At 35.8% G+C, this 13,448-nt stretch overlaps 1 protein-coding gene across 1 annotated transcript in view; it reads left to right on the top strand.

Moving 5' to 3' along the window:
• ABCA12 (ATP binding cassette subfamily A member 12) overlaps nucleotides 1-13,448 on the top strand; it is a 793,480-nt gene continuing 780,032 nt past the window's right edge. Inside the window, exons 1-3 of the mRNA XM_044075367.1 lie at nucleotides 1-252; nucleotides 2,738-2,904; nucleotides 13,429-13,448. The exon at nucleotides 13,429-13,448 is cut by the window's right edge and continues 90 nt beyond it. Coding sequence (XP_043931302.1) covers nucleotides 1-252; nucleotides 2,738-2,904; nucleotides 13,429-13,448 — 439 coding nt within the window. The remainder of the gene's footprint in view (nucleotides 253-2,737; nucleotides 2,905-13,428) is intronic.

The raw sequence follows: 13,448 nt of genomic DNA, 5'->3' as shown, positions 1-13,448 counted from the left end.
ATGTGCTCATACATTTACATCTTAGCTTCTGTTTATGTTTGTTTTCAGGATTTGAATTCAACGAATGCAAGTAATTCTACCAACAATTCTACTGACAGTGCGAATCTTACTACCTCTATTAGCACACTCGGCAGGACTGGTTCTGCATCCAGTTTATTTAGTTCAAGCAAGTCAGATATCACAATAGCAAATACCTACTTTGAAATGCTTTACTTTCAAAACTACACATTTCTGAAGGCATCGTTTAATGAGGTAATGCATTATTCTGTTTCTTTTTTTTTTTATTATGTGTGGGTGTTGCTGGGTTAGTCTGTTGTTTAATTTAATTTCTCTTTTGCAGATATTCACATCATAGCTTGCCTCTTTGGTTTATGAATCCATATATGTAAATTAAATAAGTTATTTTATCTCCATCCTAACCTTACTATATATGCAATGCTGTTTGTATAGAAAGAAAGTTGCTTTTGTGTTAAGGAGCAATAATGTTTTAGGTTTGTCATGGATATGCCTTGATGTAATAGAAAAAAAGGCTTTCTGGAAATTAATACATAAGAAGATACACTTGTGTGCGTGTGTGTGTGTGTGTGTGTGTGTGTGTGTGTGTGTTTGTGTGTGTGTGAGTGTATACATGGATGCCTATCAAAAGCTTGAGCTTTCAGAAACTCAAAAAATTCATAGTGATTTTTCAGAAAAACAGAAATTTTATGAGGAACAGACAAAACATATGTGGCAAAATCTGTATATTGCATAGAAACCTGGACAGCTGAGGCAGTTAACTGTCAGAACACAAATCTATTTTTTTCTGAATATCCCATGCCTGCATATAAAGGACAATATACAGTATATGGATGTTAAATGAAGTCTCACACATACCTTTCTAAGGGTAGTAAATGGAGTCCCACACATAGCTTTTTGGGAATAAAGGCATCACAAAGCTATGGTGGTTTAGCTATAAATTATTGTATACCCCTTCTCACCTTTTGCCAAACAAAATCAGAGCTTGGGATGGACTAAGACTTCCCCTCTTTGCTATATCAGCAGTATGCATGACTCTTCTGCCAAAATACCTTTTCTGGGAAGATGTCTTCCTTTCCTTAACATTTCCCATCTTACAAGGAAAATTCAAAAGTTGTTCATATGCTGTATATGGGACAATAAATACTAAAGAATAGCCAGGTAGAAATTAATGATTACAAAGAAGTATGGAGGCCTGGGACCACCTGACCTGGTCAGGTATGTTCAAGCCAGAGACCTAACACACTTTACCCAAGCCAGGTCTCATTCCAGGCATATTTAGTTAAACTATAAGTTATGTTCAAGCATATTCTCATTTGAACTCCTACTCCTACAAAAGGGAGAAAGATATGGGCCCTGTGTGTGTGTGTGTGTGTGTGTGTGTGGGGGGGGGGGGTTGAAAGGAAGATCCATATGAGACTAAGTTGGAGGCAACTATTTTCTACATCCATTATTGTGTGTGGCAGAATCTGGGTCCATAATAAATCATAGGTAATAACCCTATCTTCTGGGAGGAATGGCTGAACAGAGATATTTTTCAGGGAAGTATAGGAGCTCTTTTTCTTTGTAGAATGGTATCGGAGATGTAGCAATAACAGACCGTCTTGGTGATAATACTTGCAGATGGTAAATCTTAGAAGGAGCTCATCCAATCAAAGTGGAGTTGTGGAACACTAACTGAAGTGAAGCAGGGAAAAGGGATGATGAAACTATACCTCCTATCCTTATGCTATCAAATACTGAATGCTTATAGTACAGAAATCTTTGGACAAGACAGACAGTAATGAATATAACTAGAGAATGTATTAGTTGGAAACAACTAAACTCAGTATACCACTGTGGGATAATAAAGGACTGGCTTTGCTCTATACACTTTAAAAAACTCTGTTTCTTGCATCTTACACTGGCATGGGGGAAGGGGGGGGCTGATGAAAAGTGCTGGAAATGTGTCATGGATAATACCAGTTATTTGCATATGCTATGTAGCTGCCCAAGCAGTCTCGAGATTTGATTAAAACACAGGCAGCAGACTTATATGTGCTTAGAAAGAACACCTCCACTTGAACTTATCTTTTTGGGTCTTAGTCTGCTTACCCCCATCCTCTTTATTAGTTGATAAGGAAAGAAGATGGCTGTTACACATTGAAATGACCATCTCCAGGCATTGGAAGGAGGTGGACAGTGATATTAGTATGGATTTATACAGCTATCTTAAGAAATTATGTTTCACTCTTTAAAAGACCTTAAATTCTAAGCAACTTAATGAGTATCAGCCTATTTTTCTTTATGCCTGGGGTTATTTAATGCGAGATCATACACTGAAACAATCTTTAAAATTGTATTTTTTTTTCATTGTGGATCTATTTCATGTTTTATTGTATGCTGAGTTACTGGAGAATGTTCTTAGATGTGTTAACAATTTGGTAACTTTAAGACAGTTAATAAAAAATTGGTAACTTTAAGAAAAAAAATGTTAATTAAAAATATCATTCTTCTTGAAATCCTTGTTGTTGTATATAAAACCTTAGCTAGATCATTGCTTTTTTTTGTCTCATTGCAAACCCTACTTCAACAGTATCATATAAAGTGATAAACTTTAAAATCTGTGCAAGAAAATATGTAATAAACATAAACAATGACAGCATTTATTGAACATCTAAACATTTAACATAACTGATATTGCACTTATGAATCTCTTTTATTTTTTCCATATATTTTTCAGCTACTAAGTGATCCTAGATTGATCGCAGACATAATAACAATTGGGATGCAAGTCCAAACTGATCCAAATCTATACGATGCTCTGTATACCCTTCCACAAGTGTTTCAACTAGAAAGCTTCCAGACAATGCTGAATGCAAGCTTAATTATTGTCAAAAATATCAAAAGGTAAAACCAAGAAATCTAATGTCTATTGTCTTGTGAAAGAGAAAAAAGAAACAAAAATAGATGAAGTTATACAAGATTAAACCTTCAGCTAAAAGGTAGAGATGAGCTAGGTGCATGAAACAATTAAGCAAATTAATATTGTTCTTTCGTTACATGAAATAACTACTTCGTTTGCATTTAGACATTGTTTATTAATCCAGGACTTTATGCAATTTCACATTATACATACAAATCAACCAACGTCTTTATTTCCTTGTTTCTGTTGCCATAACAGTATATTTCTAATGCATACAGTATATTTCTAGTGCATTAATAGTTTTTTTCTTTTTTATTGATCTTCAAACTGCTTGTAGGTGAATCATCATAAATCTTTGTGCAGACTATTGCATTTTATCAAGCAGACCTCTGTCTAAAGTTCTGGCACCAAAATATGACCATCCATTCCACAACATATTATTCCAAGAGCTATGAGCTCCACAAATTCATCCTGAACTATCAGTTCAAAACCTCCACCAAGACAGTTTATTATACACTGAGCAAACTGGGTACAGTAGGCAAACTAAGTTCATAAAGTAAGGCCAAGACTGTCAGATGCATGCTTTAAGTCTACAACACTATGTGCAAGGCTGATACGCTGTGCACAACTGAAGTGCAAAGTGTGCATTCTTTAAGTTTGGTGCACTGTGTGCAAGTCAATCATTTTTCTTTAAGTAGCCTTACTCCATCATTCTCGTCTGAGTAGAATATGTTTTCTAGATATCAATTTTTCTCTCTTATATATGTCTGTCCCAGTGTACAGTACTTTTACAGTCTCTATTAATTGTGTGTTCTTTTATAATTCATTGCAGTATAATCCGATTCTTTAATGTCAGGAGGGTTAACTATCCTTCTCCCTTCCCAGCATACCTCTCAACCTCCAAGCCCAAGAAATCTGGAGAAAGCGTAAATTAATGGGAGGGACAAAGGCCCAAAAATAGGGACAGATTTTAAATATTGCTCTTATAAACTTAAAATATTTCTAAAATAACGGGATTTATATTAGCATGCATTTTCTGAAAGATATGAAATCTGAAACTGAAATGTATGTCATTATTTAGTGACTTCAGTCCTCAGTGATATGCCAAAAAACACAAATTTTATGAGGAACAGATTAAAAATGTAAGACAAAAATCTGCAGAGTTGAGAGGTATGCATCCCAGTGATGAGCTATATAACACTTGAACTATCAAGTCTTCTCTAATATGAATCCTTTCCTTATTTCTTTCATATTATTTCCTACATTTCTTAGTCCCAGTAAAGGAAATCCATGGGGGTTTCTGTTACTTTCAATAAATTTAGTTTCCAGTCCTTTCCAACTTTATCTTGTTCATTATTTGCCAATTAGCATGCCTAGAAAATGCAAACTCTACCTGTTCTTGAAGTATTTCTCTGATCATCTATGTGGACTTTGGAAACCATCCATGTCAAGAGCTCATATAGATATCCAGTGTTTATAAGTGAGGCCTAACTCACACACATCCTTTAATTATTTATCACTTAAGTCTAGTCCGTTTTCTTTTCTTTTCTCTTTATTTTCTTATATATGAGCAGACAGGTGATCCACTTGTGTTGTGCTGACGAGGTCATAAGGCTGAAATATGCATATCCACAGCTAGTGGGGCTTGGCTTTATTGGCCTGAAATTGTCCAGTAAAATGATGAATCAAGTCATGGGCATTCAGAACTGCCAATTAGCTAAAACACCTGATGTTCGTAAGGATCATTTGCATATATCCAATGTGCTTCTGATATAAGAGGTTTAGGAGGTCACTCAGTTGACGTTCTAGCTTTGCTGGAGTTTTCATTTTGTTTTTACTGATTGGTTTTTCAGCGACCTTCTCACTTATTGTTTTACCTTCCTATATGATAGAAGTGAGGGTTCTGGAGGTGTGATATTAATAAGTATAAGTATGTAGAATACGGCAACTGAAATTATCAAGATTTGGTTAAGTATTTAACAAATGTAGTATGATACATTTTTGACTCTCTGACTCTTTGCTTATTCTTGCTGTAGAAGATAAGCAGCCGAGATACAGAACACAGTCTGACAGCATGTTTTGAATAAAAACAAAGTTTTGTACGTCATGCAACCCTGATTTTGTGTGTGGTATTATAAATCTACTCCAATTACTCTTGTAAATATCTTTCACAGTAATGTGGTGTTATTTACTAATGTCATTATAGTATAAAACATAAGTTGACATTGTTTAGGTAAAATAAATAAAATGCAGAAAAAACTTTTAAAAAAACATTTTCATTTCTGGCAATAATGTGTTTGTATTTTAATGCTAATATACTTCCTATAATTCTTAGAATATAGAGAATGCTACCAGATTAGTTTGTACTTTGTGTTACTCTTTAACAACATAGATACTTTTCCACTGTTCACAGGTTCATAAGTATAGTTCATACTTTGTGTTACTCTTTGACCACATAGATGCTGTTCCACTGTTCACAGGTTCATAGGTATAGTTTATACTTTGTGCTACTCTTTGACCACATAGATACTGTTCCACTGTTCACAGGTTCCTAGGTATAGTTTATACTTTGTGTTACTCTTTGACCGCATAGATACTGTTCCACTGTTCACAGGTTCATAGGTATAGTTTATACTTTGTGCTACTCTTTGATAACATAGATACTGTTCCACTGTTCACAGGTTCATAAGTATAGTTTATACTTTGTGTTACTCTTTGATAACATAGATACTGTTCCACTGTTCACAGGTTCATAGGTATAGTTTATACTTTGTGTTACTCTTTGACCACATAGATACTATTCCACTGTTCACAGGTTCCTAGGTATAGTTTATACTTTGTGTTACTCTTTGACCACATAGATACTGTTCCACTGTTCACAGGTTCATAGGTGTAGTTTATACTTTGTGTCACTCTTTGACCACCTAGATACTGTTCCACTGTTCACAGGTTCATAGGTGTAGTTTATACTTTGTGTCACTCTTTGACCACATAGATACTGTTCCACTGTTCACAGGTTCATAGGTATAGTTTATACTTTGTGTCACTCTTGACCACATAGATGCTGTTCCACTGTTCACAGGTTCCTAGGTATAATTTATACTTTGTGTTACTCTTTGACCACATCAATGCTGTTCCACTGTTCGCAGGTTCATAGGCATATACTAGGCTAACAACAACTTTGGCCCTTTTACAACTAGCTGTACAACCCAAATATGAACCACAAATTTGATTTATACAGGGGATGATTTTCTGACTGCCTCTGTCCATCAGAGACATAGGTGCCAGACCAGGAGTGAATTTCCCATGACCCATCCATTGGTCTATGTTGCACTTAAACAAGGTTAGGATGGAAATCTGCTTCACATGGATGGGGATCCAGTTCCAGATAAGCAGATGTCTCTGTAAAACATATCTGCCTCTCCACCATGCCCTCCTTATGTCACTAGTAATGCTAATACTGTTTGTTTTGTGGATGTGCAAAAGATTTATCAGAACAAGGTTGGGGGCTGAAATGTATGCCGGGTAAAGATCACCTCTCAGAAGTCTGTATAATACTGAGTAAAGCGACTGAGCTTTGAGGTAATCAGCATAGGACATTGTGTTTACTCCCTGTATTCTTTTTGTAACAAACATTTGTGATGTTCTAGTTGCTGCATCTGTCTGGTTAGATATATACTGAAGAGGACATTATACTCTATGATGGGTCTGATGAGGGCCGATTACAGTGATACAATGACATGTCTGGACCTTGATGCCATGCCTTTACTTATAAGTTGTGCAACAGAGAAGGATTTTCTTACTACCTTGGACACATGCTGGTCAAATGCTAGATTTGTATCTGTATGAATTTCAAGATCCCTTATAGTGAATCAACTTTTAGGGGTGTTTTATTGATGACATAGTTAACACAAGGTGGCCAAATTACCTAAAGGTACTATAATGCATTTCTTAGTACTGAATTTTAAGCCATGGCTTTGGCATCAAGAATTTATCTGTGTTAGACATTCCTGAAGTGTGTTGTCATCTTAGGTGGGGGTGGGGGGATTCAATGACTGCTTTCTGTTTACCATTGCATTGACTTTGACATCCAAGAAGTAGATGCCAAAGAGCAGTGGGTCCAGCACAGAGCCCTGAGTGACTCAACATGTTATAAAGGGATTTATGCCCAGTTCCACAAGTTTGTTGATAGTGCCTGAGTGGGGTATTGTGTCAAATGCTTTATCCAGATCTAGGTAGAAGGCAGTATGCACCATTTTCTCATCGTCTTTTTCCTTAGAGACCTTTCCAAAGAAGTCGACCAGGTTCAGTATGAATGCCTTCTTTTGATAAAGCCAAACTGGGATGGAACCAGTATTTGGAGGTTTCCAATGTCCTTACTGATAATTTCTATGATAATTCTTTCCATGGCTTTGCAAATAAGACTAGTCAGATTAATAGGTCTGTGGTTTCCAGGATCTGTTGAAAGTCCTCCCTTATTAGGGGGGGGGGGTTACCATTGCAATCCTCCATTCTCATGGCACAAAGCCTGTTTTAAGACTACAGTTAAATAGTGACTCCAGGGCTCCTGACAAATCATGGCTGTGTTCTTGGTTTTAGTGTATAATTAGAGAGGTTATGTTTGAGGGTATTTCTTGGGTGATGGCTGGGGGTGGGGGAGTTGCAACTGAATTTGTCTGCTAACAGGTTCATTATATCACAAGGCTCAGTGAATATGGCACCATAAACTATCACTTCAGCACATTGCTGTGCGCTGCCCTTCAGGTTTCTGAAAAAGCTGACAAAGGCCTTATTGTTATCTTTCACATGGGAAGCTATCTTAACTCAAAGTTGGCTTAGTTTGACCTAATTAGCACTCTTAGTTGCCTATTTAAATTGATGAGAGAGTTTTTATCTTTATGATAATTACCCTTTCTGATTTTTGCCATATTGTTTCCTTTTGTTGCATATCTTGTTTAATTTGGGATGCCACCAGGGAGGTTTGTTTCTGGGACTATTTCTGGAAGTACTTCTGGCAGGTACAGAAGCCTCTATGCAGCCACTGACGTGGTTGTACAGAGTTTCTCAGATAAATTAAAGTGCAGGATACAGTATTCTCTGGGTTTGGAGGAACATCGAATTTTATTTATTTAACTTTTGTTTACTGGGAAGTCTGACTGGGACAGAGCCCATTTTCACTGGAGGCCTGGAGGGAAACACTCCAGATGAATGTCTTTGGAATCTGGGAGAAAACTGGAGCTTTCGGAGGAAACCCATGCAAATGCAGGGAGGACATGCAGACTCCACACAGCAGGAACCCCAGTTGAGAATCAAACCTCAGAACCTCTTGCTGTGAGGTGACAACACTAACCACTGCACCACTGCACTGGTCAGTGACAAATTATCTTTTAATAAAAGGTAACTTGCCTTGGAATAATTTCTGTTACTAGATTTACATGAATACTTGAATTACTGAATTGATTTTGATTTTGATGGAGACAGCTTTATGGCCTGACCTTAAAGGGAGAATGAGACATTGGGGGCAGCATGCTCCCATATTTGTGGGTACAAGGTCCTGTAAGTTGGAGTCCCTAGTGGGCATATTCACTATTTGGTCAAGGGTGTCTGTATTTATGAAGTCCAGGAATCTCTGTGCCTGTAGATTTGAGGCTGTATAGGATTGCCACTCTGTTGAAGGGTAATTAAAGTCTTCCAAGAGAAGGGTGTGTTAGGTTGGATGCTAAGTGTCTAATGTGGGTCCATGTATGCACTGGGACATGGAAGGTTACCTATAACTAGCTTGGATACGGTATGGAATTTTGTCTATAGCACATCATCTTGACCACCATAGAGGTCTGCTTGTTATTAATGTATACTGAGAAACCTCTACATTTAGCCATTGTCTCTACATTTACTGGTCTAAAAGTGTGGAAGGCCCTACAGGGATGGATAAAGTTTTAACTAGTATTCAAAAGCCTAGAGGGGACAGGTATGAACCATCCTTAGAGAAACAATGTGGTCTGTTAAACATGTCCTAATAAACTGACAAATATTGGATCCCCTTAGAATGACATGAGAAACACAGCCAAGTGTTGAACTCCATCATATTTGCTCATATTGTGGCATCATCCTTAGTGATGGTAAAATGCTGCTCAGTGCTAAGCTCATACCAGCCTGAGACACATAGTCTGAAATTTCCTTAATGTCTGTGCTCATAAAGTCCAGGGAGGTACATTTCAGGTCATTTACATCTACTTTTAGTATGATGGAATCATACTAGTGTCTGATAATTAATGCTTAAATAGAGGGAATAGAATAGAATGCTTGTTTTGTAAAGCCTTCCCTTTAAATAACCAGGTGACCATCACTGACCATTTTCCTGAATTTAATTGCATATTGGTTGCAAGGCCACAGATGCAGTAAATGTAGTATTCAGGGTAGATGATATAGACTTCATTAAGTGCTGTCGCTAGAATTCCAAACAATGCCAGTAGAGGTAGTCACTTCTGAGCTAGATGAAAAGGTGGTACAGTGTTCAGGTATCTCTTTAAGCAAACTGTTCTGCTAATCCTTTTTGCTCAGATAGTATAATCTATAGCTCTATACAGTCTTCTTCCTGGTCATAAATGGTAATAGCATTCTGCAAAAACAGGCTGCCAAATTTATGATTCTATTAATGAATGCACTTTTTAAGATACATGTCTTCTACAGGTTATATACAAGCTTCCATTAAACCTGCAGAGTCTTATGTTCTTTTGAAATGATTACCTTTTTGTATCGACTGGCAATCTTTCTTCCTTTACAGATTTATTGAACATCTGTTTTATATATGTGCTAGTTCTGTCTTTATAAACATTCACAACTCAGTGAGTAGCAATCAGGAGCAGTTAGTGCCACATTCTTGAGTTATTTAATGGCATATTTTACTTATGTTCTAGTGATACACCAGTCTTGATTATTCACCTGTTACCTGCATTAATATGCCATCTTCTTAATTATTCTTTCCTTTTGTTTTCTTTGCTTCCAGCACTCTCACTGCATAAGGTTCCTTATAAAATTGTTATTCCTTATTCATAACTTTCTCACTTTTATTAATGGTTTCCTTCCTCATCTTCAGTTTTCTAATCAAGATGTCCCTTTTTCAGCCATTATATTTGCATACAAAGTGCTTTCTCATTTTCCACTATCCCTACCAATATTCCTTCCACTGTATGAAATGTGTGCATCCGCTTCATCACCCTGTCTACTGTCCTAGTGTTCTTCCCATTTCTCTTCAGACTTTTTCTTTTCTTTTCTCCTTTTATTCATTCTTACTCTATTTCTCCCATAAGTCGTCGCTTTCATGCCACCATCACTTCAATTTCACCACTTTTAATGCCGTTATTACCTTCCTTAATCATTGTCCTCTGATATGTGCTTTAGCAAACTATTTTTATTTCTTCTTGGTTCCATCAGTCTTCAGTCATGTTAATGATACTTCCATCGTCTTCTGCTTTATTGTTCAGTTTCTCTAGATAATCCTAGGATTACTGGCTCATGGAGTGTATTATCTTGATCTTTAACCTATGTCCTTTCAAGCAAACATATTTGTCCTGCCACTTCAAGAGTGAAATATGATTACCTAATTTCTTCTCTAGAAACATAGATGTAATTTCTCCAAACATCCACTCTTTCACTGTTTTTTTCGGAAGTCATACTCAAACACTGTTTTTAAATACATGGGTATGAAAAAACATAATTTGCATAAAAAACAAAGGTCATTTCATACCTTCATACATGATCTTTAACCTCATTGTTAAAATCTGTCAATTTACAGTTTATAACTGGAGCTCTTAGTCCATTAATATGCTTGCATGGCTATCTTTCTGTCTGACACTTGTAAATGTATGTATTTCATTTTCTACTTTAATCTTTGTTTGCAGTGATTGCTTACCTTGTCCAATATTCTTATGTGTGTGTGTATATCTATATCTGTATCTATATCTAATCTATGTCTATATCTATCTATATCTATCTATCTATCTATCTATATATATATATATATATATATATATATATATATATATGTGTGTGTGTGTATATGTGTATATATATATATATATATATATATATATATATATATATATGTGTGTGTGTGTATATATATATATATATATATATATATATATATATATATATATATATATATATATATACACACACATACATACTTTGTTGAGCTATACATTATCAGATCACAAAATGTCAGGAAAACATGACCAGTGAATTTTCCATACATGTGCTAACTTGGGTCCTGCAGGAGAGCAAGTCCAATTTTCTCCATGTTGTTTGTCAAGCAGTTGTGATCACTAGGTCAGTTTTAATGTTTTTTTTTTAATATGTTTTGTAATGTGACAATATGAGGCTCAACAAAATGCATTGCAATCATGTGGAGAAATGCCCCAAGTGGGTTGTCCAAACTCAAGAATTACAAATCATTGAGCATGATGATAGCATTACGCTATAAAGAACCTCTGAACTAAGGAACAAACATCCTCTCTGGTTCCATGTATATCCCTTTATACAAGTATATTCGGCACTCCTTATGCTATCTCATACAGTAACTGCCCATCCACTACTCATGAAAATAGAATACCACCAGATAAATTTAAAGTCAAAGTCTCCATTTTCCACAAAACGCACACAAGATGTTGGTGTGTGTGTGTGTGTGTGTGTGTGTGTGTATATATATATATATATATATATATATATATATATATATATATATATATAAATTCTTCCTTTCCAGCACCTGTCAACCCCTTCATTCATTCTAGAAGGATTGGAGCCAGACCATTTTGTTACTTGGAGAGGTTGAGATCCTCATGGCTTATTCTCCTGCCGTGCATCTTCTGACACAAGGTCTTTAAAGTGTCATTACTAGATAATTGTGACATCTAGCTACTCCCTTCCTCTAGCATGAGTCTTCATTCTGTGTGTCATGGTCTATTTTAAGGCTAAGCAGGCTAGGTAGTTCTACTGACATTGTCTCATTCTCTCTCTCTTTATTTATTTATTGACAGTCCAACTGAGTACGTGCCCATTTTCAGAGGAGGCCTGACGAAAAACTCCAAAGTAACTTATTTAGTTTTAACCTTTTCTTTATTTTCTGTTTGTGTTCTAAATATCTTTTTTCCTTGAGTAGTCTGTTTGTAGTAGCCTTTAATAAACATTTTGTGACAAGCCCTTATCATTTTTAAGTTCTTTCTTGACTATAATTTTCTTCCTGAGTTCCTCTTTTTGTAATAGAAAGTATGAATATATAAAACACTAAAACAAAGTTTACTCCCTCTTATTAATGTATAAAATTACTTTCTTCATTACTATGGTTCTTACTGGCGTGCCTGGGGACTTGCACAAAAAAGCAAGTTGTAACAATTTAGTCTAGCTGGAAAAGCAAATCCCACACATTTATAGTAGTTCACATTGGATTCACATATTAGAGGTTTTACACATCTGAGAGTTACTTTTGATAGGCATATAAATGAAAACAAAATCTAGTATAGTTTCAGACAGGCTGGTTCTTTGTTTTTACATGAAAACCTTGGTAGCAAATAAAAAATACATCTCAATAAGCCAACAAATTTACAGAGTCTATCTGCACTTTCAAAGCTTTACATTCAAATAGCATTTCATACTTTCGTGGAGTAAAACAGAACCACTAATGGACCAGTGAATGAAATCCACATAATCCAGTACATTAAAAAAAATCAGGAGTTGTACTTTTGGGTTTGGCTTTCTGAATTATTCTTGACCTAAGATCACCTCACATTCAAGGTTTGGGACAGTCATGAATTAATGCATCTGGGTCAGGAAACTTGTTCCCTAGATCCTTGCAAATCATCCCCTAAAATAGATACCACAGATAGCTTCTTTGGGAACTGCTATGTTGTCAGTAGAATCCTAGTCACAAGCTATGTCTGATGGAGGATTTCCCAAAGTCATCTTTTTAAACTTCATATTTTGTCATTCATTTTTGGTAACACATTTTTTAGGGGAAGTAATAGCTTGGCATCATGATAAATGGGACAATAATGTCAAACATTACATTACCAAAACTGCAAATTGAGAAATCTTCATGTTTCATTAAAAGCATTGTTGTCCAAACAGCCACCATACAAGCAGGTGCAGTCTAAGTCACTACATGAATCTAAAGCCAAATCTGCTCTAGATACATGATTTTTGACTAAATTTCTAGGTGGGTGCTCATTTAACTAACTGTCAATGCATTTTTATCTTCCTTCTGTCCAGTGTCAGGAACTTACATGAGATTGTTTACTTTGTTATGGAGAAACATATTTTATTTGTGATTGCATTTGATGCCAGCATGTATTGTACAGCATTCATATGTTCACAGGCATTGTGTAGGTCTGGTCTGAAAAGTAAAACATTAGGATGAGACATAAGGAAAAAGTGTCATTTGTGGCATTTGACTGTATATGTATTTAATCAGTATTAATAATATAATTTAACTTTTTTACTTTACATAGCATACTGCTGGACATGGAAG

This window comes from Protopterus annectens, chromosome 6.part1 (assembly GCF_019279795.1).
Source record: "Protopterus annectens isolate FY-2018-M chromosome 6.part1, PAN1.0, whole genome shotgun sequence".
Taxonomy (NCBI): domain Eukaryota; kingdom Metazoa; phylum Chordata; order Ceratodontiformes; family Protopteridae; genus Protopterus; species Protopterus annectens.
This window is presented reverse-complemented; position numbering and strand designations above follow the sequence as displayed.